Source organism: Ranitomeya variabilis, chromosome 2 (assembly GCF_051348905.1).
Source record: "Ranitomeya variabilis isolate aRanVar5 chromosome 2, aRanVar5.hap1, whole genome shotgun sequence".
In the NCBI taxonomy this organism is placed as follows: Eukaryota; Metazoa; Chordata; class Amphibia; order Anura; family Dendrobatidae; genus Ranitomeya; species Ranitomeya variabilis.
This window is the reverse complement of record NC_135233.1, coordinates 34,396,589-34,416,768: the sequence shown is the minus strand read 5'-3', so window position 1 is coordinate 34,416,768 and position 20,180 is coordinate 34,396,589. Positions and strand designations below refer to the sequence as shown.

Genomic DNA, 20,180 nt, shown 5'->3' with positions numbered 1-20,180 from the left:
AGTATTTAGCACAGCCCATGCAGTATATCACACAGCACACGTAGTATATAACACTGCCCATGTAGTATATAGCACAGCCCCCGCAGTATATCACACAGCCCACGCAGTATATCACACTGCCCATGTAGTATATAGCACAGCCCACGCAGTATATCACACTGCCCATGTAGTATATAGCACAGCCTCCGCAGTATATCACACAGCCCACGCAGTATATCACACTGGCCTGTAGTATATCACACTGGCCATGTAGTATATAGCACAGCCCACGCAGTATATAACACGGCCCACGCAGTATATAACACAGCCCACATAGTATATAGCACAGCCTACGCGGTACATAACAGCCCACGCAGTATTTAGCAGTGTGGGCACCATATCTCTGTTAAAAAAAAAATGATTAAAATAAAAAATAGTTATATACTCACCCGCCGGGATCCAGCGAAGCTCTGGCGATTCGCGCGCGGCAGCCGCCATCTTCCGTTCCCAGGATGCATTGCGAAATTATAGGCCGCTTTCACACTAGCTTTGGTACGGGCCCGTCGCAGTGCTTCGGGCCGACGCATGCTGTGAAATAAATGCCCGACGTGGGCAGCGGAAGCAGTCTTAGGACGCTTCCGCTGCCCCATTGTAAGGTCCAGGGAGGAGGGGGGCGGAGTTTCGGGCCGCGCATGCGCGGTTGAAAATGGTGGGACACGACGCGCAAAAAAAGTTACATGTAACTTTTTTTGTGCCGACGGTCCGCCAAAACACGACGCAACCGTCGCACGACGGTTGCGACACGTCGCAATGCGTCGGTAATGTAAGTCTATGGGTAAAAAACGCATCCTGCAGACTTTGCAGGATGCGTTTTTTCTCCTGAACGAAGGCATTGCGACGTATTGCAAACGACGCTAGTGTGAAAGTAGCCTTACCCAGAAGACTTAGCGGTCTTGCGAGACCGCTAAGTCTTCTGGGTAATTTCGCGATGCATCTCTGGGAACGGAAGATGGCGGCACAAGCACATCGTCGGACGACGGAGGGTGAGAATAGCAGGTTTTTTGTTTTTTTATTATTTTTAACATTACATATTTTTACTATTGATGCTGCTTAGGCAGCATCAATAGTAAAAGTTGGGGACACACAGGGTTAATAGCAGCGGTAACGGAGTGCATTACCCGCGGCATAAGGCGGTCCGTTACCGCTGGCATTAACCCTGTGTGAGCGCTGACTGGAGGGGAGAATGGAGCGGGCGCCAGGCACTGACTGCAGGGCAGTAGGGAGGGACTAATCGGACTGTGGCGGTCGCTGATTGGTCGCGGCAGCCATGACAGGCAGCTGGCGAGACCAATCAGCGACGCGGGATTTCCGTGACGGAAGTTGCAGACAGAGAGATGGAAGTACCCCTTAGGCAATTATATATATAGATGTAATATATATTCTATCCATCTCTATCACGCACACGCATTATAAATATATATATTTAATATATTCTGAACCTTGTTATATTTTTTCTCCGTTTGGCTTCTGAAAAAATTTAAATAACCATTAATATAAAATGTTCCTTATTATTTCTACGGAGCAAGCCCTAGCTAAAAAAAAAAAAAAAAAAGTCAATAACTCCACCCTCCGTAAAAAAAAAAAAAAAAAAAAAGAAATGACACGATGAGCCGGACAATTAAATTAGAAGCCGGTTACATCGTCGGGAATTGAAACCCAAACCTTGAAGGCAGCGGCTTCGCTGCAGAGTTACATCCTGGATTAATCTGAAAATGAAGTTTTCATGCTATTCCGGTGGGTATCCCAGGAATCCAGTAATCCATTTTCTCCGGCGTGGCTATAAGAAAAGCAGACTGTTGCCTATGTCATGCTTTGTTAAAGGTCCCATGATCACATTATCGCGTGGAGGAGCTGACACTTTTATTCGGTTTACACCGTCTTCTGTGTCCCGGCACCTGATTTCCTCCGCCGCGGCTGCTGACAACCCGCTCCACACTATATTAATCTTGTTTACTGACTTATCTTGATACGAATATCAGAAAACTGAACTTTTTATCTCTTGCAGAAAATAAACAGCGTGTTGACAGAGGCAGAAGCTATTTTCTGCTTTTAAATTGCTTGTTTACTCTCAGCATTTTCTTTACGAGAGGCCGAGGGAGAAAAATAAAGTTTATGTTGGCGGTATAGAAGCTGGAGAACAGAAGCCGCCATGTCACCGGCTCCTACAGATCGGTCCTTACATCGCCTTTATGGAGCGCTGGGACTATTGGCCTCATTGCTCTTCTATATATTCTCATCCAGGGCGGCTTTCTAAATTATGTTCGTTTTCCTTGGAGACAGGACGCCGCATGTCGATGACCTAACAGTGAGGCTGCGCTGCTCCCGAGCACCTACAAAGCACCACGCTCCAGACTGACGAAGGGCAGAAACTTGGATTTAGCTTTAGGTGCATGTGGAGAGAGACAAGATGGAAGCCAAAGCTTGGATATCAGGTAGCAAGTCATCCCAAAGTTTTTGTAGGTTGTGTGTTGCCAAAATTGCTCAGATCCTTTATATTTACCCATTTTTCCTGTTTACAAGTGACAAAATGTGATGGTTAGATTAGGGCATCGACCAAAACGGTAGGTTGCGTGGGGCAATACAGGTATACAGCAGGTCTTGAGGGGCATTGCCGGTATACAGCAGGTCTTGTGGGGCGTTGCCGGTATACCGCAGGTCTTGGGGGGCATTGCTGGCATACCGCAGGTCTTGTGGGGCGTTGCCGGTATACCACAGGTCTTGAGGGGTGTTGCCGGCATACGGCAGGTCTTGGGGGCCATTGCCAGAATACAGCAGGTCTTGGGGGGGCATTGCCGGCATACAGCAGGTCTTGGGGGGCGTTGCCAGAATACGGCAGATCTTGGGGGGCCGTTGCTGGTATACAGGTCTTGGGGGGCGTTGCCGGCATACGGCAGGTCTTGGGGGGCGTTGCCGGCATACGGCAGGTCTTGGGGGGCGTTGCCGGCATACGGCAGGTCTTGAGGGACATTGCCAGCACACGGCAGGTCTTGAGGGGCATTGCCGGTATACGGCAGGTCTTGAGGGACATTGTCAGCATACGGCAGGTCTTGAGGGACATTGCCAGCATACGGCAGGTCTTGAGGGACATTGCCAGCATACGGCATGTCTTGAGGGGCATTGCCGGTATACGGCAGGTCTTGAGGGACATTGCCAGCATACGGCAGGTCTTGAGGGGCATTGCCGATATACAGCAGGTCTTGAGGGACATTGCCGGCATACGGCAGGTCTTGAGGGACATTGCCAGCACACGGCATGTCTTGAGGGGCATTGCCGGTATACGGCAGGTCTTGAGGGACATTGCTGGTATACGGCAGGTCTTGAGGTGCGTTGTCGATATACGGCAGGTCTTGAGGTGCCAGTATACATCAGGTCTTGTGGGGTATTCCAACATACATCACGTTTTGTGGAGTTTTCCCTGTATGCATCAGGACTTGTGGGGTATTCCCAGTATACTGATGGTCTTGTGGGGTATTCTCAGTACACAGCAGGCCTTGTGTATGTTAACGATATACGGCAGGTCTTGTAGGGGTGTTCCCAGTATACAGCAGGTCTTGTGGGGGTGTTCCAGTATACGGCAGGTCTTGTGGGGCATTTTCAGTACACTGTGATTTGTACTTACCAAAAATGGTCCAAGGAAGGACAACCGGTGGATAACGGGCTACCAAGGATCACTGATGAAGATGGAGAGTGAAGTCTAGACTGTGTGGTCTAATCCCACAGCAAATGGCTAAAAAGTTTCTCTGAACTATATAAGTAAGGTTTCAGTACACACAGAGCATCACAGCCATCTTTTGTGCCAACAAAACACCCAATATCCATGTTACCCCAACATTTTACTGGTCCTTTCGAAATTGACAGGTAGGGTCAAGTACTGTAGGAAGTCCCAATCCTGTAAACCACCTACCCCTCCGATCCTGAGAACAGATACGCCATCCCTTATGCTATCGATATACACTTTGTGTAACTGCTGTAGACGGATTAGTACCCCAGGGTTGCAGCCCCGATCACAAACTAACAGCACGTGGCATCACAAAGCAGAATCAAGTCTTCTGGGAGGAGTTTCTCCCAACATTTCACATCATATTTGCCTCCAACATTCAGCTATTTTCCTCGGTCATCACTCCATCCCAGTGATCCGCTCTACCACGACCTTCAGGAGTATCCCACGTGGAAGGCTCCTGCCCCTCCGCCACGTACCCTGCAAAGTTGATCTTTTAGAAAGTGCAATCTTAGATCTTGTCGTCCTTTAAAGCCTGAAAGCAAACAATTATGGCCGGGGCAGACAATTCTGTAACAATTACTCGGCTCCAACGCTATTCCCTTCCCGTGTACGCGGCCCCTGGTCCGGAGACAGTAAGTAATAAAGAAAATCTGTACGTAACCAAGCAAACTACAAACAACCTTGAAGAGTAAAAAGATGGAAACCCGGAGAACTTATTTGCTGGAGAACAATACCATCCCCAGCGAAAAGGCCATTAGTAGCCGATCTCAGGAGAGCCCAGGAGACAAGTCAGTACAAGTGAGAATGAATTGCTTTCCCTCTGCCGTGGGGGGTGGTCCTTTCCTATAGGGACAGACACGACTGAACTGCCACATCCAGAGAACCTCCTCGCGCACTCGCCTGCGCCATCCCTGGCCCCTGCATGATCTCGTCATTAGTCACTGAGCCGGTACAAGACGTGGGATATGGTGGCTTTTATGAGCAGGCTTAACAGGATTAATGAGAACGGCTCCGGCAACATTGTAGGTCTCCTTGCCCATGCAGGCGGGCATTTGTTAATTATATACCTGGTGCCATGTCATATTAATTACGCGGAACAAAGCTACGGCTGAAGTGAGACGGCAGAAAAATCCGATCTTTTGCACCGGAGTGGGTTCCCGACAGGTTGGCTGGAATGGCGCGGCTCTTCAGACACTTGTCAGGAGGTCTACAGCTTTCTGGGTTCAGGACTATTAAGGCAATGAGTCATCAGAAAATTACCTCTTCTTCAATCCACTCTTTGTAGTCAATTAAACTTCTTAATAGTTTTGGAATTTTTTATTTTTTTTAACTCTGTTAACACGATCTGTATGAAAATCTTGCATTTTCACACCGGCTACTCGGCCTTTTTTACCTTAAGGCCACGTTCCCACGTTGAGTTTTGGGCGAGATTTTTTAAGCTGTTTATTTTGGAAAAAAAAACGGAAATGGTACGGAAAATTTGCAACATCAAAAACACCAAAAGCTCGTCGTGGGAACGTAGCCCGATTAATCAAAACCCACGATTCTGTCACCAGTGTTGATGAAGGAGCATGGTGGAGTCAGACGCTCCGGATCCATGAAGAGGTGCAGGTCTGTTCTTGAATCTAGATCTTCTAACAAGTGGCCAAAAATCCCATTCTGCTCAGGTACTAGAGGGAGATTTCTGATGTAGTGGGATGTCACAGCACGTCATGAAATAGACGAGCCGAGGCGTCATGACACTGCTCTGTCCATTTTGGCGTATCTGAAAGCAAATAAAGGGGGGAAAAAAAAAATCTAAAAGATTTTTGCGCCAAAGTTTTGCAACTTTACAAAGCAATTTACCCCAGAATCCTGGCTGAATTGCTTTGAAGAATCGTGGTCGAACTTCCTGTTGTTTCCAGAAATGCACATGTACATTAACAACCCTACCTTTTGAACTGAAGCATCTAATGAGCATGTGGAAAGGTCCTTGTGAAGGGAGGAGGAGGTGAGCTGTGATATCACCTATTGTGAATGGTGGAACCTGTGTTATCTACTGTATATAGAGGTGTTATCAGTCATTGTACAGGAGGTGGAGGTGAGCTGTGACATCACCTATTGTGAATGGTGGATCCTGTGTTATCTACTGTATATAGAGATGTTATCAGTCATTGTACAGGAGGAGGAGGTGAGCTGTGACATCACCTATTGTGAATGGTGGATCCTGTGTTATCTACTGTATATAGAGATGTTATCAGTCATTGTACAGGAGGAGGAGGTGAGCTGTGACATCACCTATTATGAATGCTGGATCCTGTGTTATCTACTGTATATAGCGGTGTTATCAGTCATTGTACAGGAGGAGGAGGTGAGCTGTGACATCATCTATTGTGAATGGCGGATCCTGTGTTATCTACTGTATATAGAGGTGTTATCAGTCATTGTACAGGAGAAGGAGGTGAGCTGTGACATCACCTATTGTGAATGGTGGATCCTGTGTTATCTACTGTATATAGAGGTGTTATCAATCATTGTACAGGAGGAAGAGGTGAGCTGTGATATCTCATATTGTGATTGTGTTCTAAATGTAATAATACATTTAGAACACAAATAAAATTATTTAAAAATAGGTTATTTTCTTTATTATAAATTCCCCTTAAAGGGGTTGTCTACTGCTATATTTTATATTATAAGAACAAACAGATACTCACCAGCAGGATCATGCGGCTCCTCGGCACCGCTCCTCAGACTTCCAGCATCCAAGCAGCAGCCCTGTGACTGCAGACGTGACGTTCCATCCAAACCAAAAAAGAGGGCTACAAAACTGCCCCGTCTGGAACATCTCGGCTGTAGTTGATCAGTGGCTGCTGATTGGCTGCATGGGTCATGTGTCGCCCCCTCTACCAGAAGTTGTTTTCTAATTTTTAATACCATCCGCCAGACACAAGACATAGTAGCGGGTTTTCTCAATTTCTGTCTTCAGGAGCGTACTACCGCTCTCCTGCTTCCAGTGCCTGTAAATGCTGCGCTCCTTACTCAGGAGTCCGGCCACCCCTGATAAGCCTGCAGAGGTGGCAGATAACCGAATGTGGAGTAACCTATAGAATTAAACATTTTACGCCGTGAAAATAAAACAATGCGGCAGAGATCTTGGGGGGGGGGGGAAGATACAGAAAGTATATTGGAAAACTGTGTAACAATTCCCATCACACTATATGGCAGGTTTATTTCATAGGCCCCATATGGCGGAATTAATCTATTTTCCGCAGTGGGTTCATTTGTTTATAGCGTGAAATTTCCATTTCAGCTGCACAATGCGGTCAATAGTCATCTTTCGCTGGTGACGTGACCATGTAAAATAAGCTTTCCCTGACTTAAGGTCTTCCTGCGTGTTTACACCGTGATCCCCGTGTGATCGGCGGCCATATAAAAAGCAGTCCGGGAACGAGAGAGAGAAAGAAAAAAAAAATCAATGCAGCACAACGGTGTGAAATCCATAATATAGACCGGTCCTGGAGCGAGTTATGTAGGAAAAACTGCTAAGAAACGGCGTCGTCCGGCCAAGTCCAGGCCGTGAGTGTCCTCTGCTGGCTGCCCGCATCCTGCACCCTGTACAATCAGCACCACGCCAGCCGGACGCCACATTAACCCTCTCATACACACAGGCTTCCTGGACAAACACTTTAGTCTCAATTTTTATTTTTCTTCTATCTTTGTTGATGTTTTTGTGCCAAATAGTTCAAAACGGCAGCGGTTTGTGCAAAAGAAAAAAGAAAACGCTTTTCGCTTTTGTCTACTTTTTTTTTTTTTTATATATTTTTTTTTAGGATAAAAAGTTACATGTTCTGCTAAAAAATGCGCCAAAGTGTGTGGCATACACACAAAAAAAAAATCACTCCAGGTAGGAACTGGAGTACATTGATGCAAAAACTTAAGATTCTCTCTTTTTTTTTTTTTTTTAATTGCAATTGATGAATCTGCAGAGAACGTCTGGAAATCATAAATTCGACCCGTAGAGACAAACGTAAAAAGTTTTCAAAAAAATAGGGAACGCATAAAATAGACTTTAAAAAAGGCACAAATTCGAAGAAAAATTAGGAGCAAATGAAAAACGGCAAAAAAATTCCAAAAACTAGACACACAAAAAAGGAACAAATGCAATAATAAATAATTTCCCTATGTAGTTAAACTCAATTTCATTTAAAGTATCCAGAAGCTTACTATGTGAACGACATAGACAGAAAAAGGAAAAATAATACGGACGGAAGTTTTCTACTTTTCTGTTCCACCATTATAAAGTCACATTTTTTTTTTTTTTACAAACAGCTGACAATTATATAAAACTATTGAATTGATGAAACGATTATTATGACTTATCTTTTGTAAAAAATAAATAAATAAAAAAATAATAGATAAATATATAAGGGTTTTTATTTTCTACACGCTTTGAAGACAGACTGGTTTCTTGTACGGAGTTAGGAGCTCTGCATTACATGAAGCTATGAAGGTATATTAAAAAAAAATGTAAATGGCTCAAAACATGGACATTACCTTAAAAGGGATCGTCCAGCTAAACCATGCAACTTACTAAAATAATTCATTGCCCTGATCTTCAGCTTCGATACCGGCAGCTCCTCTTTGGGTTTGTGGCCGTCACTGGTCCCCTATGTTGGTATGTGAGAAAAGCCATGTGCGAGGAGGGTGGGCTGAATGCTCATTTTAAATGCCAAGCCAGCCCCCTTCTCTGCCACCGTCAACAAAGAGACACAAAAGGGCAAGGGCTAAGGCGGGAAATGCAGTCCTATGTCGGACCTGAACCAGAAAACGACATGTCAGGACCGGAGTTTGTAAAGGAACATTGGGACATTGACATTAGTGGACAACCCTCTTATTTTAACAATTGCCGTCCTAAACGACAGGCCTAGCACAACAGAAACATAGACTGGCTGAAGCCCCTTCACACTTCTGCTGGTGTCCCCCATCGGTCTCCTGGCTTCCTCTTCTAGCAGGAGGCGTCAGGGCATCACTGCAGCCAATTAGAGGCAGCTGATTGGCTGCAGCGGTCATGTATTCTATGAGCTGGAAGAAACAGTGTTTCGGCTTGGACAGAATGTGACCCCCTCTGCCAATCAAAGGTAGATAATTGGCCAAAGCGGTCACCTGATGCCCCCAAGGTAGAAATGGAGGTCAGGAATCAGCAGCACGTGGGTCGGTTAGGGAAATATGTGAATTTTTTTATGTTACGACAAACATTGGGGTCATTGTCAAACTAAGTAAGAGTAATGGACAACGGATTGAACATTTTTTCCAGATCTTACCTTATCACATGAATGGAGGATTGTAGCACCAGCGGCCATCTTTCTGTGTATAATATGTGTACAATATATATATATATATATATATACATACACACATACATACACACTCACACACACTAGATGGTGGCCCGATTCTAACGCATCTGGTATTCTAGAATATGTATGTCCACGTAGTATATTGCCCAGTGATGTAGTATATTGCCCAGTGACGTAGTATATTGCCCAGCGACGTAGTATATTGCCCAGCGACGTAGTATATTGCCCAGTGACGTAGTATATTGCCCAGCGACGTAGTATATTGCCCAGCCATGTAGTATATTGCCCAGCCACGTACTATATTGCCCAGTGACGTAGTATATTGCCCAGTGACGTAGTATATTGCCCAGTGACGTAGTATATTGCCCAGTGACGTAGTATATTGCCCAGTGACATAGTATATTGCCCAGTGACGTAGTATATTGCCCAGTGACGTAGTATACAGCACAGAGCCACGTAGTATATTGCCCTGCCACGTATGTCACAGGTTAAAAAAAATAAATAAATAAACATACTCCCCTTCCGTAGGCGCGTTGTAGTTCTGTCGCCTGCGTGGGGTGCAGGCGGCAGCTTCCGGTCCCAGGGTGTGATGACGTCACGGCAGGTCCTTTTCGCGCAGGCCTTGTGATGATGTCGCGGTCACATGACCGTGACGTCATGGCAGGTCCTTCTCCCAGACCATCCTTGCCACCGGAACGTGCTGCTTGCATGGACCGGCCGGAGCACCGCGAGGAGCGGAAAGGCGGCGGAAGGTGAGTATATGATGATTTTTTATTATTTTCAATATTAGATGTTTTTACTATTGACGCTGCATAGGCTGCGTCAATAGTAAAAACTTGGTCACACTGGGTTAATAGCAGCAGTAACGGAGTGCGTTACCCGCGGCATAATGCGGTCCGTTACCGCCGGCATTAACCCTGTCTGAGCGGTGACCGGAGGGGTGTATGAGGGTCGTGGCAATCGTCGTGGGCGTTTTGCCACGACCAATCAGCGACTTGGATTCCATGACAGACAGAGGCCGCAACCAATGAATATCCGTGACAGAAAGACAGACAGAAAGACAGACAGACGGAAGTGACCCTTAGACAATTATATAGTAGATATATACACACATGCACACACACACTAGATGGTAGCCCGATTCTAACGCATCGGGTATTCTAGAATATGTATGTAGTTTATTTATGAAGATTTAAGAATAATGCAATGAATACACAGGATTATCCGGGTAAAATATAAACATTATCAGTGAAGCGGTGTTTAAATCCCGCGTCAATATCACTGATTGGTCGCGGCCGGCCAGGCGTGGTTCAAATCCCCCGCCAATTCGCGGCCGGACGTGACCAATCAGTGAAGCGGGGTTTAAGTCCCGAGCCAATATCGCTGATTAGTCGCGGCCAGCCGGGCGCGACCAATCAGCGAAGAGTGGTTCAAATCCCGGGGCCAATTTGTGGCCGGACTGCGCCAATATCGGGGAAAATTTTTATTCTCTCCCCCACACACTGTCCTCCATGTTGTTCTCTCCCTCACAGACTGTCCTCCATGTTGTTCTCTCCCTCACAGACTGTCCTCCATGTTATTCTCTCCCTCACACACTGTCCTCCATGTTATTCTCTCCCTCACACACTGTCCTCCATGTTGTTCTCTCCCTCACAGACTGTCCTCCATGTTATTCTCTCCCTCACACACTGTCCTTCATGTTATTCTCTCCCTCACTGTCCTCCATGTTATTCTCTCCCTCACACACTGTCCTCCATGTTATTCTCTCCCTCACAGACTGTCCTCCATGTTACTCTCCCTCACAGACTGTCCTCCTTGCTATTCTCTCCCTCTCAGACTGTCCTCCATGTTATTCTCTCCCTCACACACTGTCCTCCATGTTATTCTCTCCCTCACAGACTGTCCTCCATGTTACTCTCTCCCTCACAGACTGTCCTCCTTGCTATTCTCTCCCTCTCAGACTGTCCTCCGTGTTATTCTCTCCCTTCCACACTGTCCTCCATGCTATTCTCTCCCTCATAGACTGTCCTCCATGTTACTCTCTCCCTCAGACTGTCCTCCTTGCTATTCTCTCCCTCACACACTGTCCTCCATGTTACTCTCTCCCTCACAGACTTTCCTCCATGTTACTCTCTCCCTCACAGACTTTCCTCCATGCTATTCTCAACCACACAGACTGTCCTCCATGTTATTTTCTCCCTCACAGACAGTCCTCCATGTTATTCTCTCCCTCATGTTATTCTCATTCTAGTATATGTATATAGTTTATTTATGAACGCTGATTGGTCGAGGCCAGCTGGGCGCGACCAATCAGTGACGCGGGATTTCGGATACAGACACTTAGACAATTAGAGATATATATATACACACACACACACACACACACACACACACACACACACACACATACATATATATATATATATATATATATATAATATATTACTATATTTCCCCCGTCCCCCCCAAGAGAAATTCTATAGAATATTTAAAGAAATCAGGAGGGCCCGATGTCTCAGATCCCCTGCCAGTCTCTTGAGTGCAACCAGACCCATTATCTTCACGTTCATGCGGTTTTGTGACTGCCATTAGTGGGTAACTCTCCATCTCACGGACGCCGCTGGGATACGACACACTGACCCCGCGGTCAGCCCCGATGTCTCTCTGCACCGACCAGTCCTCTCATCATGGACAGTGATTCTACATTTAGGTAAAACCCATTTACTGGATTTTCGAGGGATAAGAGAAAAATTGGTCTTTTGGGTTGGAGGAAGCATTGATTTTTTTTCTATTTTTGGTGCACCCTGCAGAAATAATCCCGAAATATCAGTCGTCAAAACGGTATGTGGTCAGCAAGCAACTAAAAGCTAAATTGATCAACGAGCTACTTCTCCAATCTCCAGATTATAAAGATAAACGCTCGGCCCCTGGGGAGTTTAGCCCTAGCAAACAAATCAGAATTCCTCTGTGCTCTTACATAGGACTGCAAGAAGGCCAACTACGCCATCGTAAAGGAGCCTGGCACTCATAAAAATGTGTTCCATGGGCGGCATTCCAGACAAACCACATAGATATAGAAACGTGTTCTGCGTTGTCACGATCAGCATCCATCCACGGGGCTTCGGATACGGCAGGGGAGCATGTCTGGGTGCAGGTAGCGCGCTCCTCTGGGCACAATCCCCTGTATTATCATGTGGCACCGTACACTATTTGTGGATGGAGCACCAAGGCCACGTTGTCTTGTGACCCCCAACCCAACAAGACCTATGATTGATGCAGGACCATTGTAACTTTACAAGGGTCCCGATCATTGGTCCATGTGAATGAGCCACTGATCAGCCATTGTTGGCAGCACTTTGCATCGACAGGTGGGCCGCTATTTAACCACCACACCGATGTTGATGACCGATCTTCAGAATGGGTCATCAAGTTTAGATTACGACTATCGGCAGCCCCCGCTAAGAAGAAAATAGGAGCTGATCTGCAGTACCGAGAGCACCAACTAAACCGTATTTACATCTTCCTCCCTGAGGATGCTGCCGGCTGCGGGACCCCCCATGTATCTAATATTGACCACCTATCCCCAGTACTAGTTATTCTTTAATAGGTCAGATCTGTTTCCTATACGACTGGCACCGATGAAAACCTCGGTGAATTTGCCTTCCAGTAGACTGGCATGGATGGGCTGCTGCTGCAGGAGCTGCAATCATAATGCTTCCTTAGATCCAGGTATAGCCAAGAAACATCTTCAAAGACGGGGATGTCTTGCGGATGTCCTGATTTTGAGCTTGGACCATTTTCACACGTCCTGGGAGTGGCGGAGGTATTCGGTTCTCTTATGACAGAGCGTCCGTCTTCGCTGCTGTCGTGGGGGCCTGACAGATCCCCATCAGTGGAAAGATTATTTCACACCAGAAATCACATTCAGTTTCCACCTGCCCCGAGTTTCCATTAAATTGTCTGTGGATACAAGGGGATGATGAAATACCCGACACACGCGTTGTCACCGGCTGGGGACACACCTGACATGGAGACATACATCTCACCGACAGCAGCGAGAAACGGCCGTCAGTGCCGGAGGGTCTCTACATCTGACGTCTGTGGATCACATACGTGCGCTGTGATTTTCCCCTCCCATTATCATCAATGGAGCTGTTCCCAGGTCCGTGTTCCTTTGCAAACCATTTGTACATTTTCTAGCGCGGTCCTGTAATAGGAGCCACCGGGGTAACAAGTCCGTCCATGACATTTCATCCTCCTGAATCTTCCCCCATCACCTGTGAGTGATGATGATACTAAGGTGTGGAAGGAACCGAAGCAACTCAGCCACGAAGTGGAGACCCCAAAATGTTACAGAGCGGGGGGCAGAAAAGTCACCATAACTTCACTCCTCTTCTGGTATAACATTAGCACAAACACTGCGCCCCTGCCGGAAGCTTCATGGCCGAGCAGCTGCATGCAGCCGTACATCACCAAGCACAATGCTGAGCGTCAGATGGAGTGGTGTAAGCTGCCACCACTGGACTATGGAGCAATGGAAACGTGTCCTGTGAAGTAACGACAGCTGCCAATCAATGTCAAGGGATGAGAATAGCCAAAGCCTATAAATACCAAGGATTATATAGCAGGGGCTAACCACTGAGAAGACTAGCAGGGCTGCAGCAGATTTCTCGGATTTATCAATACTATAGCAAGAAACCTTGTAAGTGATACAACTGCATTACTTATTATCACAAACCTGGTGGCAAACTCTCCCCTGCCTCCCGGCTTCCAGGTTGCGCTCCTGTAGACTGACAGCTCGGACCGGCAGCAGCTCCGAACGTCTCCCTCTCTTAGATGGAAGTAGCAGTGGCAGCTCTGCCTCTGCAGCATTGGAGGAGGGCAGATCCAGCAATATGGACAGCTTCAGAGAAGAGCTTACAAGCTGAATAGCAAAACAGCTAGCAAGCGCGCATCCCTTTCCTCAGAAACTGGCCACCTCTGGATAAACTGCAGCAGTAACCAGTAACCTTGGCAGCGAGCTGTATATAATTGAACAGAAAGGATTTTTAATAAGTGTAATGCAATGCCACTCTGGACCAGGGGGTGGATTCTGGTGAGAATTGTGGCTTTTTTCCCCCTTCTTCAGAGGGTGGCTTCCATGAAAAATGTAGCAAGAAATCCCTTTAAGACCACTATGATCATAAAGTGACTGTGCATGCCAGCCATCGGCCATCACCTTATAAGACTGGAGCACCCCTTTAAGTGCCTGGTGCTACCTTACAGAGGTCGGCTTCTGGGATGAAGGAGTCATTTTAGGAAAAGCATTTTAGATGTACTTGGGTACTGTCAGCGCAGGAGAGGAGGTAATCGGATATTCAGAAACATCTCATTTCACTTAGTGTTAATTTAATCAGGCTGAAATAAATATTGCTGTTTCCAGAAAACAAGTTCTCAGCTCTGCATAGTAATTAAACACCTGGCGGCGGCGGCCTCCTCCTCCACCGCAACCGCCGGCACGTCTGGTAAGATTCTGATCCAGTAGAGGCGCCAATGTGAGAATCGGTTCATTTTAAAGAAAAGCCATAATCGGAAAATGACCTACTGTATAAATGAGGTTTTCATGTCCCATGAATTTTTTTTTTTTTTTAAGTTTTTTTTCTTCAGATCATGATCGTTATTAGAATACAACATTAGTAATCTTGTAATTTTCAGTCTGTGAAATTTTTAAGACTCATATTTCCTGTCCTTTCAGGAGGACGTTTCAGCAGTCTCATTATCATCAGAGACAGGATTACAATAATAGGAAACACCTTTATACACAGCTGATAACAAGAGAATCCACCAATCACAATAGGTGATGTCACAGCTCACCTCCTCCTCCTGTGCAATGACTGATAACACCTCTATATACAGTAGATAACACAGGATCCACCATTCACAATAGGTGATGTCACAGCTCACCTCCTCCTCCTGTACAATGACTGATAACACCTCTATATACAGTAGATAACACAGGATCCACCATTCACAATAGGTGATGTCACAGCTCACCTCCTCCTCCTGTACAATGACTGATAACACCTCTATATACAGTAGATAACACAGGATTCACCATTCACAATAGGGATGTCACAGCTCACCTCCTCCTCCTGTACAATGACTGATAACACCTCTATATACAGTAGATAACACAGGATCCCCCATTCACAATAGGTGATGTCACAGCTCACCTCCTCCTCCTGTACAATGACTGATAACACCTCTATATACTGTAGATAACACAGGATTCACCATTCACAATAGGTGATGTCACAGCTCACCTCCTCCTCCTGTACAATGACTGATAACACCTCTATATATAGTAGATAACACAGGATCCACCATTCACAATAGGTGATGTCACAGCTCACCTCCTCCTCCTGTACAATGACTGATAACACCTCTATATACAGTAGATAACACAGGATTCACCATTCACAATAGGTGATATCACAGCTCACCTCCTCCTCCTCCTGTACAATGACTGATAACACCTCTATATACAGTAGATAACACAGGATCCACCATTCACAATAGGTGATATCACAGCTTACCTCCTCCTCCTGTACAATGACTGATAACACCTCTATATACAGTAGATAACACAGGATCCACCATTCACAATAGGTGATATCACAGCTCACCTCCAGGGCTGTGGAGTCGGAGTCGTGGAGTTGGAGTTAGTTTTGGTTGGAGTCGGAGTCGGTAGAAATGTACCGACTCCAGCTTAAAAAAAATGTATTAATATTTCATAATTGAACTTTCATATGAATTTTATAAATGTTACTCAAATATATATGTTCTATCAAACTATGAACAACAGTGATAAGCAGTTCTGCTGGAGATAGAGACATTTCTTACTTCTTGTGTGTCACTGTTCTCCACTGCCCTTATCTAATCTTATACTTGGTTAACCTCATGCTGCCCCAACCCCCCTACTTACAATGTATGAAACTGAAAGTGAAAATGTGTTGCAAATTCTTAGTAGTAAAGCTCCTCCTCTAGACTAGATGTTTACTAGGTGTGCGTCTTCCAAGCATCTCACAGCTGCTACTCAGAAGAGGAAGACTGTGAGAAGAGGAGCCGCATATTCATTTCTCTAATGAGCGGTAACGGTGACCGCTGATAGAGGAAGAGGCTGCGGCACCGAAGACCAGCTGTCCGGGGGAAGGAGCGGGACGCCGGGAGCAGGTAAGTATTACATATTCACCTGTCCGCGTTCCACACGCCGGGCGCCGCTCCATCTTCCCGGTGTCTCTACGCACTGACTGTGCAGGTCAGAGGGCACGATGACGCATATAGTGTGCGCGCCGCCCTCTGCCTGATCAGTCAGTGCAGAGAGACGCCGGGACGGGACGCTGAGGAGCTGCAAGCAAGAGAGGTGAGTATGTCTTTTTTTTTTATTATTGCAGCAGCAGCAATTGCACAGCTTTCTATGGTACATCTATGGGGCAATAATGAACGGTGCAGAGCACTATATGGCACATCTATGGGGCAATAATGAACGGTGCAGAGCACTATATGGCACAGCTATGGGGCAATAATGAATGGTGCAGAGCACTATATGGCACAGCTATGGGGCAATAATGAACGGTGCAGAGCACTATATGGCACAGCTATGGGGCAATAATGAACGGTGCAGAGCACTATATGGCACAGCTATGGGGCAATAATGAACGGTGCAGAGCACTATATGGCACAGCTATGGGGCAATAATGAACGGTGCAGAGCACTATATGGCACAGCTATGGGGCAATAATGAACGGCGCAGAGCACTATATGGCACAGCTTTCTATGGCACAGCTATAATGAACGGTATGGAGCATCTATTATTATTTTTGAAATTCACCGGTAGCTGCTGCATTTTCCACCCTAGGCTTATACTCCAGTCAATAAGTTTTCCCAGTTTTTTGTGGCAAAATTAGGGGGGTCGGCTTATACTCGGGTCGGCTTATACTCGAGTATATACGGTATATCTCGCAAGTGGAAACAAGCCCTAAGAAGTATCATCCTTTCAACAAACTTTGCATCAGTTAACTGAGTACATGAGGAATAACAGTATTACTGACCACTATATCAGTTGTACGACCTGGCAATAATTGTTTTTAGGAAAAACAATTGTCATTTGGACTGTGAATGCAGAATTAAAAACCTGAGAATGTCAAAGAAGCGTCACATTAAATCAGCTGTATTTGAACATTTCACCATCACTCAAGATAGAAAACATTATGTCTGTCAGTGTATGACAAATGATCCAGACGAAAACAAATGCTGTGAAGCCAAGATCAGTGCATATTCAGGCAAAGATAAAAATGCTCCTACCAGAGGTTCTAATCTAAAGAGACATTTACAGTGCTTTCATCCAGAAGTACTGAAAGCAGTGGATGAGAAAGACTACATTCAAACCAGCTCTTCCAGCCAAACAAAGGAGCAGAGAACTTTGCAGCCATCAGTTGCAAGATATTTTGTCAGTGACAAAGTTACTGCGACAATGACAGTAGATACATTTAAAAAACAGATCATAGAGCTTGTTGTAAAGGATAGTGTGCCTATTTCATTATTTTCACGACCAGCTTTTGTGTGTCTGAATGGGGAAATGGCCCGCAAGCTTGGTGTTTCTCTGGAGAGAGAGTATTAGAAAATTAGTAATTGAAGAAGCTTTTAAACAAAAGGAAGAACTTAAAAAAAAACTCTCAAGGGACGCTTTCTGTTTCTTAAAATGGATGCCTGCACACGTCACAGAGTGAACTATTTTGCCATCAATGTCTGATTTGTTTGTGACAAAAATGAAATTACCAAGACATTGGCAGTAAAAGACACCAAAGCTCATCACACCAATGAGTTTCTCTTGGTGGAAAAGGTTCTGCAAGACTATGAACTTAAAAAAGCGCAAGTTCTTTCTGTCGTAACTGACAATGCTTCAAATATGATAAGTACTATTAAGCTAATGAATGAGAGTAATGATGGTGACCAGCAGCTAGAAGAACATTCTGGGTCCACAGAAACAGAAATGTTTGAAATAGAGGAACACAGTATTGTAACTGAGGAGCAAACTGAAGTTGCTTCAGATGAACAGCAACATGATAGTTTAGATGATCTTGGTGAAACTGTGTCAATATGTTCTTTCATTCATCACATGCGCTGTGTTGTGCATACGCTACAGCTGGCTATAAGAAACAGTCGGCAGGGTGAGAAAATTGGCTACTGTTGCCAGAACCCCTAAAGTTGACTCAATTTTGAAGAGATGTACTGGAAAAGGGGCAATTATTGATCAAGCCACACGATGGGCCAGTACTTACTTAATGATTCAGCGCTTGGTTGAACTGAAAACCTTTCTTGTAGACATGGCTAACCCTCAACTGAACGCTAAATAAAAGTCAGTGGAATCAGGTGACTGAGCTGGAAAAATTGCTAGAGCACCCATTTACAGTGACTAAAAAATTACAAGCAGAGGACTTAACTCCAGGTATTTTCTTAAAGGAGTGGAAGAACCTGATGTTTCGCCTGTCCCAAAGAGGAGGGTTAATTGCAAGTGGCATTGCTACATCAATGAAATGGAAAGAGGAGCTACAATTACAAAATAACAGTCTTTATGTAGACCCAATACCTCGGATTCTTCTAGATGATCAACAGCTAACTAAAGGAATAGAAGCTCTGTTTGAAATAGCAGTAAGGATGAACGGGTTGCAGAACAGTCAGGAGGAACAAGAAGAATTTGGTCGTCCTGCCACATCTTCACCCTCATCAACTGATGAAGAATTTAATTTCGAAAAATATTTGGATCACAAGGACCGTGCAAAGCGTTCCCGCATAGAAGAAGAGTCATCCCCATCAAAGAACACAGCCAGTACATTCCAGCAGAATTTTTCATGTGCACTAAAAGAAATTGAGAAATTTGACCGTTCATCAAAAATAACAGTGCAACAAGCGATTCCTCTGTATCCTGACATTGTCAGAGATGTTGCCCGAGTGGTTACTGCTTTGCCACCAACCCAAGTTAGTGTAGAGACGTTGTTCTCGCTCTCAAAATAATTAGATCAGATTTGAAGGCATCCATGGAGGATTTGACAGGGGCAATACTTTTTCTGAGGACAAATTTATAGATTTCTTCTTATTAACTGCAGAACAGTGTTTATTGCATATTTACTTACAAGAGTTTAGAAAAGTTTGTAAAAGTTATTTGCTATATTCTAATTGTATTCTAATAAATATAGTTTTTGCTCTAAGTGGTCTGATTACTTATATGATGGTGAGAAACTGAATAAGCACGATGTTAATATTTTACAACAGTAAATTTATTGTTACGAATTGGCCATTTATGAAGGAGTCGGAGCCGGAACCTGATAAAATCCAGGAGTCGGAGTCGCAACTGTGGCTTACCGACTCCACAGCCCTGCTTACCTCCCCCTCCTGTACAATGACTGATAACACCTCTATATACAGTAGATAACACGGGATCCACCATTCACAAAAGGTGATGTCACAGCTCACCTCCTCCTACTCCTGTACAATGACTGATAACACCTCCATATACAGTAGATAACACAGGATCCACCATTCACAACAGGTGATGTCACAGCTCACCTCCTCCTCCTGTACAATGACTGATAACACCTCTATATACAGTAGATAACACAGGATCCACAGTTCACAATAGGTGATATCACAGCTCACCTCCCCCTCCTGTACAATGACTGATAACACCTCTATATACAGTAGATAACACGGGATCCACCATTCACAAAAGGTGATGTCACAGCTCACCTCCTCCTACTCCTGTACAATGACTGATAACACCTCTATATACAGTAGATAACACAGGATCCACCATTCACAACAGGTGATGTCACAGCTCACCTCCTCCTCTTGTACAATGACTGATAACACCACTATATACAGTAGATAACCCAGGATCCACCATTCACAATAGGTGATGTCACAGCTCACCTCCTCCTCCTGTACAATGACTGATAACACCTCTATATACAGTAGATAACACAGGATCCACCATTCACAATAGGAGATGTCACAGCTCACCTCCTCCTCCTGTACAATGACTAATA

The 20,180-nt window shown here is 45.2% G+C and overlaps 1 protein-coding gene across 5 annotated transcripts in view; it reads right to left on the bottom strand.

The window, feature by feature from the left end:
• Positions 1–20,180, bottom strand: part of GPATCH2 (G-patch domain containing 2) — a 164,306-nt gene that overhangs the window by 73,258 nt on the left and 70,868 nt on the right. The window contains exon 6 of one of the 5 annotated variants that reach the window (XM_077282261.1): positions 5,137–5,525. The exons of the other annotated variants lie outside the window; for them this stretch is intronic. Coding sequence (XP_077138376.1) covers positions 5,424–5,525 — 102 coding nt within the window. The 3' untranslated portion in view covers positions 5,137–5,423. Of the gene's footprint in view, positions 1–5,136; positions 5,526–20,180 lie in introns of those variants that run through there. 5 annotated transcript variants of the gene reach the window in all.